Source organism: Oryza glaberrima, chromosome 6 (assembly GCF_000147395.1).
Source record: "Oryza glaberrima chromosome 6, OglaRS2, whole genome shotgun sequence".
Lineage (NCBI taxonomy): Eukaryota > Viridiplantae > Streptophyta > Magnoliopsida > Poales > Poaceae > Oryza > Oryza glaberrima.
Genome location: NC_068331.1, coordinates 260,377 through 285,829, shown reverse-complemented (window position 1 = coordinate 285,829; position 25,453 = coordinate 260,377). Strand labels below are relative to the sequence as shown.

Here is a 25,453-nt window from a genome sequence, read left to right as displayed (position 1 = left end):
TTTCCTCCATTGTCTTTATCATGTCGATCCATCCATTCTCAAGAGCTCGCTCGCATGAATAAGGTTGCCAACCAAAGATGCTGCGTGCAACGGAGAACTGGAGAACTCTACTCTACTAGAAATAAGTTCACCTTAGGTTCTTAATTTTGACGTCAAGTTTGAATCACGTCCTTAAACTACATTATCAGATATAACGTATCCCCAATGAAAACAAGATCACGAAGCAGTTTTGGACCTAGTTCACACTGATGTGACAACAGAAGAAAACATTAAAAAAATAAAAAACATGTGGGATCCACATATCAGTTGAACATCTTCTTTCCTATCCCTGACGAAGGTGTAAACCGGCGGGTCATCGGTGCGTGCATCCTCGTTGTCCTAGCATAGCTTCATGAGCATGGAGGTGGCATGTGCGGGGAGGAACAGGAAGAGCGTCGAGAGAGTGGGAGGAGGATGTAGGATGGGCATACATCGTCGTCGAGCCAAGAGAGCGCGGCGATAACGAGCAGCGGGTTGTCAGTGCATACAATGAGGCATGGGACGTTGCGGGGGCAGACGGGCGGGCCGGTGGCGAGGCAGGAGTTGTGCGAGCGAAGGCGGGCGAGGTCTGCGGTGATATCTACGGTGGCAATGTTGTAGTTGTTGCTAGAGTCAGATGAGAGGAGGCAACGATGCACCTTAGAGACAGGGAGCTCGCCGTCGAGGCACACCAGTCTGCTCGTCATTGGCGCAAGATCACGAGCAGTCGTCGCCGTCGTCGCGCTGCTCACGTAACAAGATAATTGAGTCATTGAGGAGCATCGCTGGTGACCCAAGCCTGCAAAAGAGGGGAAGAAAGAGAGGCGCCACCGTCGCTTGAGGATAAGACCTAGGCTCGCCACCACTATCGTCGGCCATTGAGAAGCGGGGAGTCATCGCCATCGCGTCCATGGCTAACCGTCGTCAAACTCTTTGTTGGCCGCCCTTTCCTGTCGACCGCCACCGCGTAGCTCCTCCCCCGTTGCTCGTTGCCCGCAATTGGGAAGGAGAGGGGAGAAAGGGAGGGATGCACGCCGACCCGGAAGAGTCGAGGAGATAGAGATGAGAGAGGCTGAGGTGGAGGAAGTGGGTCCCACTGTTTTTTATCTTCTTATTTGGCTAACATATGTAGCCCACATATTTTTATTTTTTTTAATCTTGCTTCTAGTGCCATGTGGGACGAGGACTAGTCAAACTAGCCACGTAAGCACCACTCAGCCAAAACCAATCATCCAAACCATAACCTCATTTGTATTGGTTTAAAAAATGAGAAATGCTTTATATTTGGTATTGTGTTTAAGGACACGAGCCAAACTCGGATGTAAAGTGAAGTTATTTTTACTCGGAAAAAGTACACCAAAGGTCCCTCAACTTGTCATCAGGATAAAAAACATTCTCGAACAGCAAAACCAGATATATGGAGTCCCTTAACTATACAAAACCGGTCACCCGAGATCCTTTGGTGGTTTTAACCCCGGTTTTAGTCTACGTGGCGGCTGAGTCAGCGTGGGACCCACGTGGGCCCACATGTCATGATGCCATGTCAGCCGGCCTCTCCCTTCCTCTCCTTTCCTTCTTCTCCCTCTCACTCCTCTCTCTGGACTGGGCAGGCCGGCCGGCGATGCGGCGGCGGTGACGCGGCGGCGGAGACACGGGAGAAGGGGAGGGCGGCGGCAAGGCGAGGCGGCGTCGGCGGGCGAGTGCGGTGACGGAGAGGCGGCGGCATGGACGGCGGCTGCGACGCGGGAGGGGAGGCCGGCACCGACCCAGAATCGGAAGCTAAAGGCGACGCCGTGGGCGAGCGTGGAGGCAGAGGGGCTCTTCGCCGTTGGACACCGCACTGGAAGTCGTCATCGCCGACCAGCGCCCACCCTGGAGGGCCTCACCACCAGAGACCGATGCTCGAGCCCGTCGACCGGCGCTCGAGCCCGTCGACCGGCGCGCTGGCCATCCTCCGCGACTGCGAGCCTGATGGCTCGGGCTCCGCCCCGCTTCCTCCACGCGCCGGCCACCACCGCGCCATGGGCGGCGGCCAACGTCGACCTCGCCACACATAGGTCCCTACATGCCGGCGCACGAGGGGCTCGACGTGGTCCTCGCAACGTCCAAGGCCGCCTCCGGTGGTTCCCCGGCCATCCCGCCTCCGGCAACGGCGCCACAATTTCCGCCGCCGAGGGCTACGACGGCGAGGACCGCGTCAGCACGCTCCCCGACGACCTCCTCGTCGCCCGCATCCCCGTCAAGGACGGGACTCGCACCGCCGCACTCGCTTTCCGCTGGCGGCGCGTCTGGAGCTCCACGCCGCTCATCCTCCGTGGCGAGCCCTTTGTGCGCCGGCGTGGAGGGCCATAGGGGCGGCGAGGTCGACGATGGCTACCGTCCACGGCGCGGTGGTGACCGGCTTGTGGAGGAAGCGAGGCGGCGGCGGCGCTGGTCGCCGATCTCCTCTCTGCCGGCGAGGCCGTCGGTGTCGTAGCCGTTGGCCGTGCCCTTGTCGGTCACCCGGACCCCTTCCACGTCGTGCACCGGTTCGAGCTCGCCGAGTCCTCAACCATCTGCTCACCTGCAAGCCTCGCCGCTCGCGCTCAACTGGCAGAGAGAGAGAGAGGAGGAACCGAGGAAGAGAAGAGGGGGGGAGAGGCCGGCTGACGTGACATCCTGACATATGGGCCAACGTGGGTCTCACGCTGACTCAGCCGCCACGTAGACTAAAACCGGAGTCAAAATCACCGAAGGATCTCGAGTGACCGGTTTTGTATTTTTAAGGGACCCCATATATTTGGTTTTGCGGTTCGAGGACGTTTTCGTATCCCGATAACAAGTTGAGGGACCTTAGGTGTACTTTTTCCTTTTTACTCTTCTAATAGGAAAGATGGGTGGATTTGAGCGAGAAGAAAAGGCCCACGTTTTCATTCCGGCCCAGAAAGCAGCTGCTGAGCTGGGTGGGCATCACGAATCGATGGGGGAAGCTAAGCTAGGGCAGTGTGGGGGTGGGCCCACCTAATCCGGGTGAGCCAATGGGCTGCGGCCACGAGGTCGATAAGATGGCGCGCGACGACGCTGGCCACCCAACCCCTCAACCCCAACCCGAGCTCAGATCATTGGATTGGTTTATAGCAACCACTACACCGGCGCCGCTGCTGCTGAACCATAGGAGTACTACGCAGACGCAGACGCAGACGCAGACGCAGACCAAGAAGAAATACAATACACTAGCTACCATGGCCGCTCTTTCCTCTGCCGCCGTCACCATCCCTTCCATGGCCCCCTCCGCTCCCGGGCGGAGGAGGATGAGATCTTCGCTGGTCGTGCGCGCCTCGCTCGGCAAGGCAGCCGGCGCGGCCGCAGTGGCCGTGGCCGCCAGCGCCATGCTCGCGGGCGGCGCCATGGCGCAGGAGGTGCTTCTCGGCGCCAATGGCGGCGTGCTGGTGTTCGAGCCGAACGACTTCACCGTCAAGTCCGGCGAGACCATCACGTTCAAGAACAACGCCGGCTTCCCTCACAACGTGGTGTTCGACGAGGACGCGGTTCCGAGCGGCGTCGACGTGTCCAAGATATCGCAGGAGGAGTACCTCAACGCCCCCGGCGAGACCTTCTCCGTCACGCTCACCGTCCCCGGCACATACGGCTTCTACTGCGAGCCGCACGCCGGAGCTGGGATGGTCGGCAAGGTGACCGTCAACTAATTATTCTTTCTTCTCAATCTAAATGCCTCCTACGGCTCTATCCTATATATATATATATCGATTTGTCCATCGCGAATATACTACGTACCGATGATCTGTTCCTCAGTTTTCTCTTGTGTGTATGCAAGTGTGTATCAATTATCAATAGCAATGAGACGAACAATTCAACGATATATTATCTATGTTGATGATTTGTGTCATATACATATCATATCTCGTCTTCCGGTTTCGCCCGGAATTCGATTGGTCCATGCGTGGAACATTATATTAAATTTGCGAGCCAACTATTGAATGAATGCGTGTCGTCCGTGCTTCTACTAGATCAAAGTATAGCAAGTACTCCCTCCATTTCACAATGTAAGTCATTATCGCATTTTCCACATTCATATTTAACATCAATATATGAATAAAAAAAATATGAATGTGAAAAATGTTAAAATGACTTACATTGTGAAACAGAGAAAGTATTTCACAAATAAGTCCAATTAATTATATTCCTATAAAACAATCCAAACACAAGAACAATTAATGTTTGCAGGCAAAGGGCACAACCGCGTCCACAACAGCACAAGCACAGCACAGGCAGTTCCCGTACTATACTTAATACAAAATTTAAGTTGTAGGAAAAGTTAGCGGCAAACCAGCTACAACCGCTTCCGTAGCATAGTGGTAGTGCGTTCGCTTCGTAAGCGAAAGGTCGCGAGTTCGATCCTCGCCGGGAGCTCCTATTTCTTTTTCGGTTCTCCAAATAAAACATCTTTTTTTTTTTTGGGGGGGGGGGGGGGGGGTTTGATTGAGTAGATGACCTTAAATCATAAATTGTATAGAAGCAAAACAAAAAATTACATAGAAACCAGAAACAAATGGAGGTGCGGGGAATCGAACCCCGTGCCTCTCGCATGCGAAGCGAGCGCTCTACCATATGAGCTACACCCCCGTCTTGTTAAAGAATGCTACTAATTCTTCATTTTGTATTATGACTCGAGTTTATAGAATTAATTTTATTAAACCTAGCATTATATATATATATATGATAATATATTTATTTTGGTTGAAATATTAAACCCTATAAACTTGATTATGAAAAAAACAACGACTTATCTCTACTATTATAAACATTGAAGATGTTTTTGCCGGTATTTTGGTACGTCATCCGTGTATGAGTTGGTTTTTAAGTTCGTTTGCTTTTGGAAATACATATCCGTTTTTGAGTCGGTTTTTAAGATTGTTCAATTTTGGTAATACAGAAGAAATCATATAAGAAATCTCTTTAAAAAAACTCGTATGCTAACTTAAAACGATTGGACTCCTAACTGCAGCTCATGATTTTCTAAAAATATATATATCCAAGCGAACTCTCACAGTGAATTTCATCTTAACTAAATCATATAAGAATAATAAGATTAAAATAGATTTCGTTCGTTGCAACGTATGGGCATTTTTCTAGTACCAATAATAGGATTAAAATAGCTCTCATCGTTGCCACGCATGGGCAGTTTTTAAAGTAATATGAAATATATAGAGTACTTTTCTAAAGCTGGCCGTTAGGCCAGGAGCACGTGGCATCCCTAACTTCGCAAATAAATTCCGAATATCTACGGAGAAAAAAAAACTAAAGACAAAAACCATGGAAGAGTTGTTCGGCCCCTTCCCTTCAAATATATACGACTGGAGACGAAGAAACATTGGACGCAAGGAGAAAGCGAGACTCGATCGGGTTTGATTTTTGTATAACTAGGTGATATCCCGCGCTTTGCTGCGGGATTCACGGATAAATATATGTTAAATATTGTAGAAATGATGATAGTTGAAATGTTGAGAAAATAATGTGAGGAAGATGATTTGACACATACTTGTTGATCTCTATAATATAATATTGTAGATGATGTATCATGCTTGCATGGGATTAAAATAGGCTAGAATAGTAATTGCTAGTGGGTGATGATGTGGCATGCTTGCATGTTAAGCTTTAACTTCTAATAATTTAGTGGGTACCAACTATATAGAAAGTATAGATATACCCTTGTCGTTCTCTCTCTCGCACCATGGCGCTATTTATTTGTGCGCCCCAACGCTTGGCCAGCCAGCCCCACAATCACTAGCTAGTACTCTCTCTGTCCAAAAAAACGAATCTAAAATTGGATGTGACACATTATAGTACAATGAATCTAGACAAAGGTATGTCCAGATTTATAGTACTAGGATATGTCACATCCAGTACTAGATTTGTTTTTTATGGGATGAAAGGAGTAGCAACGTTAAAATTACATGTTCATAAAAGAAATTATAGCACATCGAAAAATTAGTTCAGCTAAAAAGATAATGACAGATATTTTATAAATAAAATACGTTCTACCTCTTTTAAAATAAATTGCCTTTTTAGTTAAATCAAAGTAACTTACAAGTGAAACATAAATTCAAATCCATAATCATTCATCATCTAAATAATCCACTGTCATTTTTAATTTCTTTATACAAGTTCATATTTTGAAATTAAATACTAAGCACATTATAATCCATTTAACATTGATTCATTCTTTAAAATTAGAAACATGTAAAAAGGTTCATTCAATTGTAAAGGCCCGTTAATTTTTGTAAAGTCCACATTGCATCAAAGCAAGGCACTAAAACGAATGAGCAAATGAACGCTCGCTGCACTTGGACTTGGCCAAAGATCGACTTCTTTCTTGATTGATTCCAGCGCTCCATGCCAAACTAGCGCCAAGGACGAGAGAATGGTTTTCTGAGTATAACCAAATCAGCGTCCAAGGTCTTATCCCCATTACCCAAACCCCGAATCCAAGTTGTATGAGCCCTCCGACGGGAGCTTAGACCAAATTGAGAGAACTACCAGTATAAAAGTTGATGCGTCGAAGAGAGCACGTACGCGATCCGACCGCTATTAAAAAAGAGGACGCTCATCGTGCACTGGTTGTTTAGCTCGCCAACGCCAGCAATCAGAGGAAAGCTTTCAGATCTCCCAGATATGTATATATGACAAGTAACATATAGTACTTAAAATGTATAACATCCCCACCACCATCCTTCCTTTTTTTTTCACCACCAGTCTATGTCCATGTCACCAAGAAAAGGGCCCCCATAGAAAATTCTCTACACCACCAGAGGACCCCAAAACCAGCAATAGTAAATCCATGCCACAATTAAGGAAGGGGGAAAAAAATCCAACATTTCTTCTCGTCATTGATAGGTGAACAGAACGGAATAGGCTAGCTTCATTGCCGCGGCGCACCTCTTCTCCAAACAATGTCCCTCGCCCCTGCAAGCAAAACCATCAACACTGCATCAGGAAAGGGATTGGGGTGCTTAAGCTTACTATAATAGTTTTGCAAAACAAAATAGAAAAATTTTACTTATGCCCAATTTACAACAGGAGGGCAACTTATAGCAAGAAAGCTAAAATCAGAGGCACATTCATCTGTGTATACTGATGCACGTGCTCCCTCTCCCTGCATTGTTAGCCAGCCCTTGTACCAAAATTAATACTCCGTTGGAAAATATAGTGTTCTCGCGGAATAGATTCTAAGTTCTGCAAAGGAGACGCACAGAACTTTCATCAGGCCCAGCCGCCCAGACTCCTAAACTAGTCCACTTAGCATGTATTTTCCCATTTCTTGTGTCACAAAAATTAGCAGTCATTCACCATACTTCAAGAGGGTGCAAAACACATCAGACTAATTAGATCCCTCAACGATTAGGTTGTTTTGTATAATACATTAAATAATCAATAGAGTGGAAAAGGCAGCAGGCTATATGGGGCGGAAGTTTCAGTTTCTGAACTTGATATGAAAAATGAGCGTGGATAGCAGTAACAAATTGTCATCAGAGCGAGTGGTTCTGAAAAACATGGTTACCCACTAAAAATAATGCTTTAATTTGAGTATCTGATGCAGGGAAAATAAGATATCTTAACCCGGGGGTGGGATTGGGATTGGGAAATGAATAAAGGGTTAGAATTAAATGGAAGAGGGAGAATGAATGGTTAGGATTTAAAGATGTCTTTTAGTGGGTGGGAAATGATTTCCCTTTCCCATTAGCCAAACGGGGCCTGAATGCTTATCACAACCAAAGATAGGAAGCAACAGAAACTAGAATGACATTATGAAACGTATCCTGATAATAACAAAATGGTAAAGCTGGCTAATCAAATAAAGCTACAAAAACAAAGATCAAACTTTTTCAGACACTTACTTCGATCCACAGTAGATGTAGAGTGCATAAACCTAGCAACTTGGTTATTTGGTCAAACAAAGGATATTTTAGCACTTAACCATAAATAACAATAGCCAAAGCGCAAAGCCCATCCACACACTGATCATGCAATACAGCAAAGGTTGATGGTATATAATCAATAAATATTGACCTAATTCTTAATGTCTTAGAAAATCAGCGCACCTTTAGGCGTGCCGGTTATTTATAGCCCGTACATAATATAGAAAAAGTTTAATTTCCACAAGACCTTATAATGTATTTTAAATATTTTTGCAATGTTGAGATGGATCAAAGTAGCATAGTAATTTATATTTGTGAATAATTTTGTTGAGTTATGGATGTGTGTTTAACTTTGGCAAATGATTATATGCCATTAGGGAGAAACAAAGATATGTTTTCTCAAAACTGCAGTGAATTCATAAGACACAAAAATTTTGCAAATAAACCTTCCAAATTTGTAGTATTAGTGGAATATAAGATCTGAAAAAGATTTCCGAGGCTTAAGAAGTTCGATCGAAGACATTTAATTTTTCTATTTTTTGTTTTTAGGCGTATTTTATAGACATACAGGATGTCTGTGTAGTTACCGTACTTGCTTCAATCTACAGCTTAACCTGTAGTATATCATACTCATAATTTCAGAAAACTATTTGTACCTCTTTATTTTATTTTTTCTACTTCTCTTTTCTTCTTTATCTGCCTACTCCTACCAAGCGGGCAGGCCCACGAACCCACTTATAGTACAAATAAGCAGGTAATCCATAATACGCCGGATAACCCGCTTATTTATACTATAAGTGGGTCCGTGGGCCTGCCCGCTTGCACCCTTACTCCTACGTGTGTGATCACCATTCACCAGCCAGCAAGGCCCAAGCAATCTAAGGCCCAGCTAGATGCCAGCCTGTGTGTGAACCCGTATCGCTTCTTCCTTTTTCCCTTTTTCAGCAGCGTGACGTACGGATCTATCCAGACGGATCAAGACGTACGGATCTATCCAGACGGATCAAGAGCACGTATGTTCCTCCCACATCGAAAAAATTACTGCACCACGTGGTCCAATAAAAAGCTGGCAGAAGTATATCAAACTACTGTAGCCTACAGAGCACAAACTCCTTTCGAAATCATCGGTCAACAGTGCATTCCTTTTCAAGCTTGTCTAGCACAATACAGAATTTTAGTTTGACCAAACCAAGAAAGATAATATGAACCATCGGTCAACAATACATTCCTTTTCAAGCTTGTCTAGCACGATACAGAATTTAAGATTGACCAAACCAAGAAAGATAATATGAACCATTAGATCGGAATACATGAAAAGAACTCAGATTTCTTGATTAACCAGTTTAAGCACATACTACGTGTCTCATTACACACTACTGCCAATCAACTATTGATAGTTTAAACATGCAACCAATCATCTTGTGGCATACCAAATACATGTAAGCATTAACCACCAATTAAGTGTATGTTTGGCCAATCGACTGAAATAAATGAGGATACATGTGGGCCTTACTGAAGCATTTTCCTACCAGCCGACTCGCATAGCCACAGATTTATTCACAAGACTGACTCCCACCGCATGGCATGACGCATTCCCTAGGCGCAAGTTCCCAACTCTCAACCCACGGATGTTTAGCACATAAACGAAGAATGTTATAGATCGCGAAAACCTCTAATCTAAATCGAGCACACCAAACTGTCATTGAACAGATATCAGAAATGGATGACTTAAGGTTAAAAGAAGGGTCCCTTCTTTTTCAATCCATGTAGTAATATTAGAACACTAAAATGAATGGTTATATCTCGAAAACTAATATGGCTGTTGGTAGAGCATGTAAAAGTATCAACATTAGCGTAATCATCTTACAAAAAAAAAAATATAAAAGCTATAGAGTAACTTATACCTCCTCATCCCCTCTTTGTCCGATGCTCTTCAGTCAAGATCATCGTAGCCACGATGACCTCCAGTTGCATTGTTGTTGCCAGAACCGGAAGCATCAGTAGAACCACCAACAGGATCCTGATTGGTAGGATTGCTGCTCTCTGCCTGGCCGCCAAACGCAGCACGGAGAGGCCATGGCAGCGATATCCTGAACCTTCTCTCAGCCAGCCTAGGTGGTGGAGCTGGAGAGGGAGAGGGAGAGGCAGAGGCGGGTACGGCGGCGCGGTGAGATCCAAGGGTTGGGTGGGCGTGGTGAGGGTCATCGGTGGGAAGCTCGAAGCGGCAAACGGGGCAGGAGCTGTGAAGGTCGAGCCAGGGGAGGATGCAATCCTTGTGGAAGACGTGTTTGCAGGGGAGCTGCTTGGCGGCAGCTCCGAGGTGGAAGTCGTCCATGCAGACGGCGCACTGGGCCCCTCCATCGGCGGCCATCATGTCGGCGGAGACGGCGACGTCAGGGAGCGCGGCGACGGCGGACTTGGCGGCAGGAGGGGTGCCGTAGCGGTTGGGGTCGTTCTCGGCGAGCTGCTGGATGAGCTGCTCGAGGCCAGAGCCGACGAAGTAGTCGCCGAGGCTGATCCCCCCGGGCCCGGCGGCGGCGCCCCCGAGGGGGAGGGAGGCGGAGGAGCCCTCGAGGACGATCTGGATGGTGGCGCCGCCAGAGAGGAGGCCGGTGAAGTGATCATGGAGGAAGTTGGAGGGGTCGAAGTGCCTGGCGGCTGGGGAGGGGGAGGGGGAGGGGGAGGGGGGCCCGAAGAAGGCGGCGAGGTCGCTAGGGTTGCGGAGGTCGAAGGATGGGGAGGCGAAGGGGAAGAAGGGGTGGTGTGGCAGGAAGGGGCTAGGGTTGGGGTTGGGGTTGGGGTTGATGTCCTCCCCAAGCTCCTCGACGAAGCCTCCACCGCAGAACGGGCAGAGGACGTCGGCGTCGGGGGAGGTGGGCGGCGGGATGGGGACGGTGCGGTCGCACTGGTGGCAGTAGAAGCGCTGAGCATGCGCCGGAGACGAAGACATCGCACCGCAGGCGACGCCGCAGCAGCAGCCGCCGTCGAGACTCGAGAGAGAGAGATGGGAATCGGGATATGGGGGAGACCTAAATCTAACAATTCTCGACTCGAGGAGAAGAAGAAAGAAGAAGAGTAAAGGAAAGAGGCGTGTACGTGTACGGGTCCACCTACTGTGACTGACAAGTGGGGCCACTGCAGTGTCAGGCAAGCGCTCTCTCTCCTCCTCCCAGAAGGCTCTCGAACCTCTCACCCCCCACAAGCCCCGCCCAAGTAAGTTTTCCCCAGGCCCAATTAGGCCCAACTGTTTGTCTTCTTTTCACCGTCTTCCTCCTCCCTTCTAAAATGAGTAAATTTGGTACGTACCATCACAAAGTTCCTGGTGTTGGAAAATACCATCGCAATGAGCTTGAGTGGAAAAGTACCATCCAAATTGCCCAGTTTGTTAGAAATGCTCCTACCGTCGCTTTGTCCGTTTGAAGACGTTGTTGATGATGCGGAATGGCGATGATGCCCCTGCAAATATTTCAGCATTTGGCGCCAAAATTTCCAACTTTTGGAGCCAAAATAGATGCTTCGGGGGATATAAAAACCTAGATCCTTTGGACCTTATCATTCCAGCTTCTTGACATCTTGTTCTTCTCTTCTTTGTCTGTTGCTCCTTCTTCAATCAAGTTGCAGCATAGATGAGTCAGTCCGTTGCCTCTTCGGCAATACCATCAGTGGTTTGTCCCAACTGCAACGTGATGGTTCGGCGGAAGACATCAGGAACAACAAGAAATCCAGCCCGGCACTACTACAGGTGCCCATTTCACTCGGTGAGTTAAAGATTAGCAACTTAACAAAGTTTTAACTTTTTGGCAGTTGCAGCCATGGTCCCAATGTGATGATTTTCCTTGTCACAGGATGAGCCAAGTGGCTGTCATTTTTGGTTTTGGGAAGATGAACTGATGGCTCCAGTTATGGAACAAACTGCCACAACACCAAATGGAAGAAATGATTTGAAGCTTGCAGTTGAGATAGGAAGACGTTTTGATATGATGGGCTTCAAGATCAACATAGTTATATTTCTAGTTGTGTTCCTTACAGTTGTAGTAATTTGGAAGCTGTAATATGTGCATTTCTTTATCAGTTGTATGCGAAAACTAATTTTAGTGAAGTGAATGCAATGTCAAGTAGAACATCTAGAAGTGCAGCTTTTATTATAAAAACAATTCAACTAGGTGGAAGTGCATAACATCAGTTTAACAACAATATAGAGTTGAATACTAGCCCGAAATAGGCAGACCATACTTCTTACACAACAGTTTCACATCCATGGTTTTTAGAGTAGCAAAATAACAGTGTGATAGTACATGAATAACACATGATTAGTAGTTATCAGTCTAGCAAAATAACATGGCAACATAACAAAGACTCAGAACTTCATGGTGCTTCGCAATTGTTAGCTTCCAATAACCTTTTCCTGCTCCTTGTCAAAGGACTAGAACTAGGCATTACAAGAGTTGGATCTCTAGGAGGAGTAGAAGTTGGTTGAATGGTTGCTTTCTTCCCCCTTGGAGCTGTCCTCTTTGTAGCCTTGCTGGTCTTTGTACCCTTAGTTGTATTTGAGGTTCTTGGCCTGCAACACAATAGTAAATTGAGTTGTATATGATCCATTGTAAAAAAGAAGTAAATATAGTTTGTGTAACCACCTTTTATTGTTGCTTGGACCTGCTTCAGATTGACCTTCGTCAAGAACATTTTCTTTGCAAGTAGATTGCCTATGTCCCAATCTTCCACACTTCTTGCACTTGTGCTTCTTACCCCATGGTTTGCCCTCCTTATGTCTTGTAGTTTTAGGTCTACCAGCTGGCCTCTTTAGGTTGGGAGGATGCAACTTGAAGCCTTGAGTCCCTTTGGTCCACTTGGCTTTACCTGGCATTGGCCTAATTGCATGGGAGTAGGCAGCCTTGAACATTTGAACTGAGTAGTATTTATTAACATACTTCTCAACCTTATCCCTCTTTGAGCAGATCACAGCAAGAGCATGAGTACAAGGCTTGCCAGATATTTGCCACTGGTTGCAGGAGCATTCATTTGCTTCTAGGTCAACTGATTCCCTCCAAGCAGTCCCATCCTTGTAGGATCCACTAACCTCTGCTTCTGTCGAGGAGCTTAGCTTTACTATATATCCTTTTAGATCCCTAGTTATTGCATTGAGCTCCTTGATGACACTAGGAATAATTGTACCTTCAAACTTTGCTGCAACTCTTCTTCTCACCTCTATTTTTTCCATCATCATTTGTCTAAGCTTGTCAGCAAGCTCATCAACTGGGAGCCCCTTCAAAGGATTTATCTTGTTATTGAAAGACTCAGAAATGTTATTGTTAATATAGTCAACTTTGCAAATTGCATTGAATTTGCTCCTAGCCCATATATGGGGATGGTTCTGTTCAAGCCATTTTATGGCTTCAGGATAAACCGCTTTGATCTTCCCCATGTATTTATCATAAAATATTGTATCATAAGCTCTTGCTGCAGGCCAAATGTTGTCATCGATGGCAGTACCGTGGAACTTCTTCATCATATTCTTCCACATGTGCATCATGCACTCCCTATGTTCCACTCCTTTCGGAAATACAATACCAACAGCTTTCGTCAAGCCAATTCCAGCATCTGTATGCAATGCTAGTCCACGGGGTGTGCCGATTGCTTGCTTAAGTTTTTGAAGAAACCAAACCCAATTTTCAGCAGCTTCAGACTCAAATATGCCATAGGCTACTGGAAACATCCAGTTATGACCATCTATAGCAGTAGCAGCTGCTAGTTGACCTCTATACTTTCCTATCAAAAAGGTTGAGTCGATGCCAAGGTAAGGTCTACAACCTTGAAGGAATCCATCTATGCAAGGCTTGAGAGCCACAAACAGCTTGCTGAACTGATGTTTTCCTTTGTTCTCCTTGTAGTCTATCTCCACTAAACTTCCTGGGCATCTTTTCTCTACTTCTGCCTTGAAGTTGAATAATCTATCAAAGCTTTCCACCCATGAACCTTGAATTTGTTCAAGACAAGCCTCTTTGCCAGCCCAAACCTTGAAGTATGAGACATCCACTTGGTACTTCTCTTTGATCCTTCTCTTCAGCTCCTTAGGGCCAAGGGTAGGGTTTTCAACTAACCAATCCATCACATTAAGTGCAACCCACTTAGAAGAAGCCATCTTGTCACTAGAAAAACTTGTAGAAGTACATTCATGGTCTGACCCAACAGTCTTTATCTAGAAAATAAATAAAAACATGTTACTATAATGAACAAAATTAAGAAAAAGATTGACAATAATACACTATACCTGAAATGAATGCTCATCTTGAAGCCTAGAAGCATGTATTCTCCACTTGCAATCAGGATCACAGCATGAGGCACCAAATTTTGTCTTGTCACTATAGTCAACACCAAATTCAAATTGTTTCAGAATTGCGAAATGTCTAAGAGCTTTCAGAAAGGAAATTTTATCAGGAAATACTTCATTGATTTTAATAGCTGGGTTTTGATAATCAACGACAGGGCAGGGCTCACAAGGTACACTGTCAGTAATTTCATCTTCACGTTCCAACAAATGCTCTGTTGGATCTTCACCTATCTCAACCTCAGGTATTGGCCCCACCATGGGAGCAACACCATAAATCCCCTCATCATCAACCCCAACATAGTCATCAGCAGTAACTGCTACTGAAGGAAGAACTAGTTCAACTTCTTTATTTGGAGATGCATCTTCTTTATTTTGAGCTGCAGATGGATCAGAAAGATTTGGAGCTGCTGCTGGTGTAATAGAAAGATTTGGAGCTGCTGCTGCTGCTGGTGTAATAGAAAGATTTGGAGCTGCTGGTGGAACCGGAATAATTGATAATTGTGGAGTACGTTGCTCAACCACACTAGATGGTTGGGAGAAGTTCTGAGCACTAGAGGTATTCTGTGACATCATAACAGCCTCCATGGTCATGCCAAGCATTAACTTACCAGACCATTTTGGTCCTATGTCCTGCACAAACATGTTTAATTGGATTGCCCTCTCGACGAAATACATTTCAAATGCTTCAATAAGCTCTGCATCAGAATTAATTGCTGCTAACTCTGTAGCACATTTGTCCCAGAAAAAACAGGATAGATATTGCTTACTCCCCCATCGAAACTCATCTCTTAGATAATCAACAATAGTCAACAGTGAGCATTCCTCCTTATCTACAACCTTACGGATGGATCTGGCAGTGATGTACTCAATCCTACCACTATCATCCTTTGCCATATATGATCCCATTTTAATAGTAACTTTGAACGCCTTGGTAGGATCCATCCTACCGCAACAAAGCAGAAGAAAATGCACTGATATGTTAGAAAAAACCTACGCCAATGGATAAAACAGGATTAAAAAGTACTACTAATCGCACATATATATTGGTCTATTCTTTGAATCCAATCAACCAACAACAATGCAAACATTCGGTTCAATTTTCTGAAAGTAAGTGTACAGGATAGAAGCTATTACCCTTCTGGAATCCAAGAAGCCAAGTTACTGAAGTTTGGTGTCTCACTTTACATGTACAGAGCTTGGCTTTGCAGGAGATTGTCCACTGGGGACTTTGCAAGAGCTTGGCTTGGAGAATGCGTTGATGTCCTCCTGCCCTCTGCCATGGACTGCTGCTCTGCTGATTCAGCTCGAATCAGATCTACAACTCGAGCCACCACCGCTTTGGACCGTGTTGCTGGCGACTTCAATGGACTCCTCATCGTGATTATCACTACACATGTGCCGCCGGTGCCAGGGAAGATTGTGTTGGCGGCAGGAGAGATGTGGCGCACTAGGGAGATGTGGCAGAGGGGATGAGGGATTGGGATTAGGGTTCAGTCCTATGTGGCCACAGCAGGGGCATCATCGCCATTTCACATCATCAACGACGTCTTCAAACGAGCAAAGCGACGGTAGGGGCATTTCTAAAAAACTGGGCAATTTGTATGGTACTTTTCTACTCGAGGTCATTGCGATGGTATTTTCCAACACCAGAAACTTTGCGATGGTACGTACCAAATTTACTCCTTCTAAAATAGCACGATATGAAACACTACTAGTTTGAGGCCTTGTTCCTAAAGAAAGTCTCAATTCCTTTGAAATAAACACTATTCATGCATTCGGTTTATAGGATTTAAAGGAAAGTTTTCTACGCCAATCCTCAAAAATGTACTAATTCCATAAGAATGAAAACATCCACTCCATTCTCTCAGTGTATGAAAAATTCTTGTGGTCCAATCTTTTATTTTGCACGTGCATTCCTATAATATTTCTGTGTTTTTCCTATTTATATGATTTGGAAATCGTGTGAAACAAAGAGGCCCTGAATGTATGCTCAACTGTTTGAATGGTTGAATAGTGGAATTATTTGAGTGTACATATGACCTAATCTTTATACTATTATGAAATTGAAACATATATTGAAAAAAGTATTATAAGATATTCACATATAGTTTGTAAAAATCATATCTTTTAGGAGCTAGTAAAGAGTGTTTATTTAATCCAATTATTAGAAAAGAAAAGGGCCGTCTAAATTGAAGGAGCATGACACGAGGATGGGAAATTTTCCTAGCCAATTTGTTTTCTCAAAAACGGTATGGTTTATCTTACATCACAAGTTGATTCACTCTAATATTTGTTAGTAGAATTTATATTTGTTTCATTCTAATGAATCGTCGGAACTATATGATATATTTTGTCTTAAAAATCCTATATATATAAAAGGAGTAGACCGATTAAATGGTGTCTCTACAATTTTCAATTTCATTTCCGAAGTGCACGTAATCAATAGGAGAAAACAAAAGCGTACAGTTTTGACCCCCTAATTCCATACATGCAAAAGGTGTAAAATTAAACTCCAGAGTCCAGAACAAAGGATGGAGTAAATGCTGGTACTCCGCTACAATTCAGCTTTCGAAGAGGGACGCCCAAAATTTGGAGCTAGAGCAGCACGTCCGGTTGGGAAGGTGGTTTCTTGAGCAAGATGAACAAGGCAACACGTGTAGAGCGGAAATCTGGGTGCCATTGCTGTTGCTCGATGCAGCCGACTTGGAAGTCCGCCATTGCTGCCTCCAAGAAGCACTCCAGTACAGCATCTGGATGCGAAATTAAATTGTCAAGTGGATTCCACTTGTACTAGGTTGGATATTAAGAATCTGAATGTACCATTGCGGAGTTCTGCTGCGAGGATGATGGTGGTGTGAGGGGCTGAGAGGTGCTTGAGGGTGAGCAGCAGATCATCCACTGCCTCCTCGCTGTAGATCACGTCCGACCCAAGCACTGAAATTCCAATTCATTTCTTCTTACTACTAACTAACTGGAGTACTCCAGTAATTAATTTCTATCAATTATTAGTGAGAAGATAGTAATACAAAAGTAAGGAAGAATGACCGTAATCTAGAGGTGGGTTGAGCAAGTCCGGGTGAGGATCATCAGCCCAGACGAGTTGGGCGACCCGAGCAGAGCCCCTTGCGTCGTCCCCGACGTTGAGGTCGACATTCTTCCTGAGGAGCTTGAGGCGGTCAGGGAGGTCGGTGAGCAGCACGTGGGCTCCGAGGAGCGCGGCGACGCAGCCAGCAAGGCCGCAGCCCGCTCCCAGCTCGAGCGCCCGCGCGGCCCGGAGGGTAAGGAGGCAAGAGTCGACGGCGTGCTCGAGGAACTTGGCGAGGACGACGCCGCTGTCCCACACAACGGCGCCGGTGACGCCGGGCGTGGACATGGAGGACGGGGACTGGAGCAGGGAGAGACGGCGGCCGCAGGCGTCGAGGGTGAGGGAGTGCGCGCCGTGGCGGACGAAGGCGTTGTGGCGCTGCGCTGCCGGCTGGCCGAGGGCCCAGAGCAGCATCGTCTCGCCCGCGGCGCCGCCGTCCCCGTCCCCGACCGGGCGGACGGGGCCGGAGTACGCGCCCATGCCCAGCCGAGGGGGATCCATCTCCATCTCTCGCTCTCGGCGGCGGCGGCGGACGGACTTGTACCTGTTGTTGCTGTTGGCGTGAGATCGAGACGGGATGGGCTTTAAGATGGGCCGGCCTGCCTGCCCTATCTTCTTCCTGTTAAGTAAGACCCCAATAGCAAGCAACACGCGCCGGCACGACATTCAATTTTGCCTATGAAATAAACTAACAGGAGCAAGCTCTGTAAAATTTTACACTCAAGAGATGACTTCTCCCGAATTCCAGGTCAATACCACTACTTACTGCATTCCTTCAAAACTTTTACTTAAGCTAGCATGTATATCCACAAATACAATATGCTCTTTCCCATCAAAACTTGACAGCCACATCAAACAGGCCCTTCCAAATCTTGCAATAATGCCAACCCAAGAAACAGACCAAAAGTCTAACTCCAAACAGAACAGGGTCAGCACTGCATTAAACCTGCAGTTTCTGATGTTTGAGGTCTGTACATCAAAAATAGCTGCATTTCTCAGCGGCATAGCAGCCACACTGAAAATGCTGAAAGCCAATTTTTTTTTAAAAAAAAGATAAACAAAATTAAGCAAAATGCATTGCCTCCATCATCCAGCATATCTCCAAACTGAAGGATAAGAATTTTGGTCGACCAATATCATGCCGCCTCGAGTTACTTTTATCTTTCATCTGTTCTCCCCCTTTCTTCTGTGTGCTATCATCATCCTTTAGCCCATGCTTCATCATCTTATGTACAGTTGTCAGCAGAGCTTCAAAACACAAATCTGTCTGATTGCATACATGCACAGCACAAGGCTTCAAACCAATATTATGACGAAGGAATAGCCTTGTACAGGTTTGACGTTCCATGGAATATAGTCAGGTGTGCCCCATTAAGATAAGCATCCGACTGCAACCAGGTGGAGAGTTAAAATTAGATTTAAATTTCTCGTCATCACTAAAAACTGTGCAGATTAACACAAACCTGTTCCTGAGGAATTTTAGTGAAGCCAAATTTGTTCATCCAGATGCCTTCAGCTTCCTGGGCGGCTGGAAGCATGAAGTGTTTGATCTTCAGAGAAATAAGCATCCTCTCTATGCACGAGAACAAAGCTTGGAAGTAGCCCTGTTTGGAGCAACAAATTATTAGAAAGAAACATGGAACAAAAAGAGCATATTTCTTCTTTACACAAGTGCATTCGTTGCCAGATAATAACACAAGAATGAAGCATAATATAAAGAACAAATTTAGACAACTCACCAGTCCTTGAAGGTCTTTACTTGTAGCAACTAGTGGCAGTTCGGCCACTTCACCTCCCATGACTCGCAACAATGCAGCTGACACAACAGAAGTGCTGCAACATTCAAGTTTGTATCAACAACAATGAACACAAAAGTTTTGGCCAAATCTTAATCATCATAAAGAATTCTTACCCTAAAGTTAACACTGCACAGTACATTCCACTATAATCTTGGCCAGGCATTCCATCCTTGGGTCTCCTCCTGGGAGATTAGAGGAAATGGGAAATTTCTTACACATAGACACAGGGACAATGCATTGGGAGAAATATGGAAGGATAGTTCTCTTACCCATTGACCATCTCAGGAATTAGATCCCTCCCGCTCTGAACTTCAATGATTGGATCAAAAGATTGCTGCAATAGATAGATACTTGGTGAGAAGAACCACCAGTTGCAAAAACTCAATATAAAACCTTGCTAGAAATTATGCATGGACTGGACTTGAAGGCTCATCAATGTTGGCAAAAATTCTTAAGACTTACAAAGGTTTTTTTTTAAAAAACAAAAAACTCAGTGGATCATACCGAGCAAGTCATTGGTTAATAGACATGGCTGGTACGTGCTTGTAACTACTGAGGACCTAACCCCACCCCAAATCCACTTCATAAACTGGCTAGCAAATGTTCAGACTGTAGACATGGAACTTCATGTCTACACTTATGAGAAAAACATGAATTACTTACATGAATAATTGGGACTGCAGCAGAGAGCAATAAGTCACCATCTTCAGAAGCCTTTCTACCAGCAAGTAATCGCCATCTCAGATCTGTATTAGTGTCCATGCTTAACCCTTTCATCTCATGTTTCTTCCTTATGATATCAATATCTGACTCAGCCAAAATCAAAGCTCCATCAGAGATTATCTTGTCCAAGGAAGAACGAATCTCTGAGCAACTATTACAACAGAACCACTCCCCTTCTGGTAATTCCTGTAGAAAAGAAAACAGGCAATGTTAGCTTTTCACACATGAAGAACAAGGGTGATCAAACAAAAAAGATTTCATGCTAACCTTCAGGTCAACTTGCCACTGGCTCCGCAAACACCCAACATGATACTCTTTCTCACACTGGATAGTGACGAAAAAAACCATGTTAGTGAAGAATTAGAATAATTCAATAAATGCAGGGGCACCAAATATTTTAAAAAAGTGTTAAAATAAAAATACCATCCAATAAAAAAAACAAAGGCAAGCTTTAATATCAGGAACTTAAACAGGAACTATCAAGATGGCATATAAGGCATACTTGGTCACAGAGTATCACAGTGCGCTCATCAAATACTGAATTGTTAAAATCTTTCTGCCTGCAGAAACAAATTCTTACCATTAATAATATCACGGGGGTACAATGTAGAAAGTGAAAAGAAGATAAACATCAGAAACAAAATAGCTAGCAATTTTGAGGTGTTGTACTGGATAACAAGAAACTTCAAGAAAGATACAAAGAGCTTTTATAATATTTGTTTTGACTTTACTCATTACATTAGTTAGTTGGGTGCCATTCGGTTGGGCCCGTGATTTTAACGTTGGAATTTTTAAAAGGAAATAAGAAATCCAATATGCACATAGTGTTGACTCTGTTGGTCCCATCATGGGATCAGATTCAACTGCAGCTGTATTCATGAACATGGATGAGTGAGTTCAAATCCATTCCTCCAACAACCCAAGGTGACTTGAGCTATCTTTCAGTCCTCCAAAATATGGGTAGGTACATTACTTAGTATAATTTTGCTGTCTAGATCAGAGCATTTGTTCAGAGTCATTTAGACCATTGTTTGCTCTTCTTATTAGCCCAATGAGTTTTCAGCTCCAGTCATACTTATGCTTATGCCACTGGAAAATTACCAAAAGATTTTCCCAGTCCATAAGTAGTCTGTCACTGTTTTCATGCTGCTCGGGTACCATTCTCCATGGACCAAAAAAAAAAGTGATGTACTACTACTTGCTAGTAGATTGTTAATTCAATACCATCGAATACTGCATTACTCCTTACAGCCTATTGATCAAAATTACGCTTGCATATTATGAATTACAACAAGTTTAAAACGTATTCTAGCTATAACTGCAGAATGGAAGTATGAATTGAGAAAAAATATTAAAAGAAAAAGAAAAGTAAGAATACTTACTTGCATAGGGCACACCCACCAAGGTCATCAGAGATTGGGACAATCCGTATAGCTCTCTTCATTATCTGTTCAATAGAATCAACTCCAGCTTGCCTTCCAGCAGCTTTAGCATTTTTATTTTCTGCTAAAGCCTTTTCCTTTTGAACAAGGTTGCTGCAATTATCACAATACCACTCTGAGGGGACTCCAGACAGCCCTACACAGGCTGCAGATTTTACAAAAAGAAGGTCAAGTGTTGGACTGATCGTTAAAGAAAAAACATCACCCAAGTAAAACATAGCCATTCTTAAACATTATTTGCAATTAATTCTGGAATATGGGAGACTATACCTGGGTGAAATGACCTTGGGCACATTTTGCAAGGGAAAATATCTCCCCCTTGACCACATTCTCTGCACAAATCATCTGTTTCGCGTTCAGATAATTCCATGTCCTTTGATATTTTCATTGACAGCTCATGTAATGATACTCCATTTGATGTAAAAATATTGTCATACCTGGTAGAAACATAGTATAATAAGGGCAACCGAAATAGAAGTTGCTCACACAAGCTAAATACAGGAAATAACAAAGACTTACGGCTTGCGTCTTGTTCCCTCACCCGCATGAGCCTCAAATGCTGACGGGCTAACCTGGATACTCATCATATACAAAAAGTTAATATTTCATAGAGTATGATAGAAGTAAATTATATATCATAAATAAGAAAGGAGCGCACCACTCGGTTGCAGTGATTACAGTAGATTCTTTGATCCTTGATATACCCATCAACTTTCCTCTGCATAATGCAACTGCAAATTATTAACCAAAGTTGCAAAATGGTGTAGTTAACATAACCAGTGAGCAGCTCTGAGTATAACAACCTGACCATCAACATAGTAAGCTACTTCAGTACCATCAAGCAGAACTTTAAAGACCAATTTGTGTAGCCCGGTGTCCCTGAAGAAAGTACCAAGAAATGACCAATTAATTTCGTGTTCATGCCTCGTATAGTCACATGATAAGAAAGAAGAAAAAAAAAAAAAACAACAGTACAGAAATACCAACTTTGTAGTTACTTTTCCAGCACTTCCACCTTTTGTATTTAATGGTGTCTTCTTCAACAAAAAATCCTTGGAGCTTGGTATCAGGCTAAAGCCCCCAAAACAACATGGAGCAAAAAAAAAAGATAATTTATAAATGCAACAGCATAAGTTTGAACATTACAAAACTGTTAACATCTGAATAAGTCAAAACAATGAAATTTCCATAAAATTAAAAACATCCCTGGCAGCAAAATAAAAATAGTTTGTTACTCTTGTGAGTTAAGGATGTAAGTCATATATCTTGAACAAAATTATCTAACCAAAGGAAAGATTTTGCATTTTCAAACAAATCAATATCTCATAGTTATTAGGAAAAACACATCTAACATATTATGGTGCTTGGACTGCTTACCTGGAATTGCTCTTACAAGCATAAGATGGGGAAGGGGGATCTTGATGTTGTTTTGGCTCAAGGCAACGTTGACACAAAAAGCTTCCAAAGATTTCAGTTTGTGATGAAGAAAGATGTTCTGCAGCATTAGAAGACGTAAATAAATGTACCAAGGAAAACTATCAGTCAAAAAACAAACGCATGAAACCCTCACCATTGCAGTTTAGGCAATTAACATAGCTTCTCTTCGCAATTGGATCAATGGAAGAACGTATTGTTTTCTCCAGAGATTCCAAGGGAGAACTCTCACATGCACGCAGCACATCCCGCAAACTATTACCGTTCCCCAAGTATATGTGGTCAGCAGGATGTTTTTTGTTGCTCCCAGCATGTTGTTCAAAGAAATAAGAACAAACATCCTGTGAAATTTAGGTGGATAATGTAAACAATTTGTAATGTGTAGCGATTTATCGATTAAGGAGTACTAACCTTGGAACCATTACAGGATAAACAAAAGCAACGGATATTGCAGCCTGTAATCACTCCTTTCAGCACAGCCTTCTGCAACTTGCAAACAAAATATAATTTAATTGCATTGAGCTACAAAAGTATGCTAGAACATAATCCACAGTGAATCACTCAAAGATACTCCCATCAATAACACCCCCCCCCCCCCCCCCCCCAAAAAAAAAGAAGAAGAAAAGACACAGATATAGTTTTAATATTCTTGGCTAGATGTATCATTCGTAGAGAGTAGCATTTTAGGGGCTACCTGGCTTAGTGCAACTCAAATAATAGCACACCATGTCCACAAGAAGTGTACCATGAAAAGCAAAGCAAAAGATCAAGGGTGTGTGTTGGCCTGGCAATTGTTCTTAGAATATATCACAAGATCGATTGGGAGCTGACCCTGGGAGGTCCCGATTATAACAGAATAGGTGATTAAAGCTATTTTCATGGATAAGACCTAGCTGATGAGTAAACATATTATAAGTGCATACATGTACTGTCACGTCAAAGACAAAATTCCTAAATACCACAGTAGACTAAAGATAAAGTTCCATGAGTAATCTTAACATTGCTTGGCTAAAAACTTACAAGATAGTATAATAAAAACTAGCATGGTGGCCATCACAATAATTAATAAGGAACTCGCTATAATGGACTGAAAATGAAAAGCTGTTGGTAAAAGTCATAAAACATAAGTATTATCCTCACGTACCTTGCTACTGGGGATGATGTACCTGACTGGCATTCCCTCGAGCAGGCCAGTGTTGAGCAACTCTCTAATGTTGCTTGGGTGCTTTGTGAGGCAGGCGACCTTCTTAGACATCTTCATCTCCATCTTCTTCACTGACCGAGAAGAGTCTGATGTGCTGTCAATTGCCTCCTTGGATTGAAGCAAATTGTTGGTAGAGCGCGCCTCAACCTTTACCTTGAGAAGAGACCTTGTGAACCTCCTCTGTGGCTTCTCTGGGGCAAGAGCCAAATCAACAGAGGCCTCGTTGTTGTCCTCCGATATCATGGAGACAGCAGGGTCTTGACTTTTGCTAGCTGTGGACTCTTCCTCTGGTTTGTTCTTGAGCAGCGATCGTGTGAAGCGCCTCGCAGGCTTGAGGCCAGCAGTACAGGCTGGTGTTGCAGTGCTCTCGGCAAGCAAAGAAGGATCGGTTAAGGCATTGTCCAGGACCTGGTGTTGCAGGTTTTGTTCAAATGATTCATGGGAAACATCCCTCCCATTGGCTGCAGTTACAGTAGGCGGTTCCTGCAATTCCATGGCCATGTCTGGCTTTGCAGTCTCAGCAGCGACAGCATTGAGCCCAATTGGTTTGACAATCTCAGCAGCAGCATTGACCTCTGTCGGTTGTGCGGGCACAGCGGTTGCAGCAGCATTGAGCTCCGTTGATTCGGCAGGCACAGCAGCAGCAGCAGCAGCATCAAGCTCCATTGGTAGAGCAGACGCGGCGGCGGCAACAGCATTGAGCTCCGTTGGTTGTGCATGGGGTGGTTGTGGAGGCCTGGCGACAGCAGCAGAAACATTGAGCTCCGTTGGTATTGGATGAGCATCAGATCCACGAGGGGGTGACTGTAGCGTGGGTGTATCCTGGTGAGATCCATCGTCCCCCTCCTTGTCCTTGTCCTTGTCGTTGAGGAGGTGTATGGGCTTGGGCGCCTCGGCGTCCATAGGAGGCGTGTGAGGGGAGACGAGAAGATCCTTGTCGGGGGCGGGGGCGGGGGCGGGGTCGTGGTCGGGGGGCTTGTCCGGTCTCCTCCGCCTCTTGGGGGCAGGGGCGGGGGCGGAGGAGGAGGAGGAGGAGGAGAGGGGGCGGCCGGAGCGGGTGCGGCCGGGGGAGGTGGACATGGCGGAGAGCGACTGGAGTGCGAAGGCAAGCTCGCGCTTCATGGCTCGCGGCGCCGGAGATGGGGAGGCGGGCATGGGATGGGATAGGATCCCTTATTGTTGGTGGAGATCGAAATCTAGAGGAGGAGGCGGGCGCACGCGCACCTGCTCTGAGATCGGGATCGGATTTGATAGGGTTTGGAGAGGAGGAGATCGGAGGAGATGGGAGGAGGAACCGAGGAGGAGGAGGCGGCGGCGGCGGAGCAACGAAGCAGGCCTCTGCGCCCCCCTGACCCCTGCCCTCCCCAATACCATTTGGGTTTCCACCCCCACATCTTACCATTACTGTATCGTACTACTTTCCGTTTTCTTTTCTTTCTTTTCTTTTTTTCCCTCTTCCTCGCTCCAGAAGAAGACGGAGAATTTGGAGATGCAGCTTTTTTTT

At 44.8% G+C, this 25,453-nt stretch overlaps 5 protein-coding genes and 2 non-coding genes across 8 annotated transcripts; 2 read left to right on the top strand and 5 right to left on the bottom strand.

Annotated features, from left to right (window-relative positions):
• Window positions 1-3,020: 3,020 nt before the first annotated feature.
• On the top strand, window positions 3,021-3,877 carry LOC127776706 (plastocyanin, chloroplastic). The gene has a single exon (XM_052303229.1). It carries the CDS (start codon window positions 3,036-3,038, stop codon window positions 3,702-3,704), a length of 669 nt encoding a protein of 222 aa, XP_052159189.1. The 5' UTR covers window positions 3,021-3,035; the 3' UTR covers window positions 3,705-3,877.
• A 479-nt stretch (window positions 3,878-4,356) lies between these two features.
• On the top strand, window positions 4,357-4,428 carry TRNAT-CGU (transfer RNA threonine (anticodon CGU)). The gene has a single exon. It is a non-coding gene; the product is annotated as a tRNA-Thr (tRNA).
• Window positions 4,429-4,568: 140 nt separating this feature from the next.
• TRNAA-CGC (transfer RNA alanine (anticodon CGC)) lies at window positions 4,569-4,641 on the bottom strand. The gene has a single exon. It is a non-coding gene; the product is annotated as a tRNA-Ala (tRNA).
• A 1,995-nt stretch (window positions 4,642-6,636) lies between these two features.
• LOC127777972 (E3 ubiquitin-protein ligase RING1-like) lies at window positions 6,637-10,989 on the bottom strand. The gene is made up of 2 exons (XM_052304592.1): window positions 9,839-10,989; window positions 6,637-6,981 (listed from the first exon to the last, which is right to left on the bottom strand). Exon 1 carries the CDS (start codon window positions 10,882-10,884, stop codon window positions 9,868-9,870), a length of 1,017 nt encoding a protein of 338 aa, XP_052160552.1. The 5' UTR covers window positions 10,885-10,989; the 3' UTR covers window positions 6,637-6,981; window positions 9,839-9,867.
• Window positions 10,990-12,299: 1,310 nt separating this feature from the next.
• LOC127776221 (uncharacterized) lies at window positions 12,300-14,847 on the bottom strand. Its single transcript, XM_052302581.1, has 4 exons — window positions 14,430-14,847; window positions 14,203-14,345; window positions 12,569-14,130; window positions 12,300-12,495 (listed from the first exon to the last, which is right to left on the bottom strand). The coding sequence occupies exons 1-4, from the start codon at window positions 14,845-14,847 to the stop codon at window positions 12,300-12,302; spliced, it is 2,319 nt and encodes a 772-aa protein (XP_052158541.1).
• A 1,782-nt stretch (window positions 14,848-16,629) lies between these two features.
• Window positions 16,630-18,078, bottom strand: LOC127776496 (uncharacterized). The gene is made up of 3 exons (XM_052302887.1): window positions 17,308-18,078; window positions 17,083-17,196; window positions 16,630-17,012 (listed from the first exon to the last, which is right to left on the bottom strand). Exons 1-3 carry the CDS (start codon window positions 18,011-18,013, stop codon window positions 16,858-16,860), a joined length of 975 nt encoding a protein of 324 aa, XP_052158847.1. The 5' UTR covers window positions 18,014-18,078; the 3' UTR covers window positions 16,630-16,857.
• A 167-nt stretch (window positions 18,079-18,245) lies between these two features.
• Window positions 18,246-25,329, bottom strand: LOC127776495 (uncharacterized). 2 transcript variants are annotated; one of them, XM_052302885.1, is made up of 18 exons: window positions 23,890-25,329; window positions 23,157-23,228; window positions 22,882-23,086; window positions 22,689-22,806; window positions 22,299-22,382; window positions 22,115-22,190; window positions 21,970-22,029; window positions 21,831-21,883; window positions 21,582-21,748; window positions 21,252-21,456; window positions 20,372-20,429; window positions 20,137-20,193; window positions 19,810-20,055; window positions 19,416-19,480; window positions 19,260-19,328; window positions 19,087-19,180; window positions 18,811-18,951; window positions 18,246-18,735 (listed from the first exon to the last, which is right to left on the bottom strand). In XM_052302885.1, exons 1-18 carry the CDS (start codon window positions 25,102-25,104, stop codon window positions 18,655-18,657), a joined length of 3,066 nt encoding a protein of 1,021 aa, XP_052158845.1. In that variant the 5' UTR covers window positions 25,105-25,329; the 3' UTR covers window positions 18,246-18,654. The 2 variants fall into 2 exon arrangements, with proteins under 2 accessions (XP_052158845.1, XP_052158846.1); XM_052302886.1 differs by having other exon boundaries at window positions 22,882-23,056.
• Window positions 25,330-25,453: the final 124 nt, after the last annotated feature.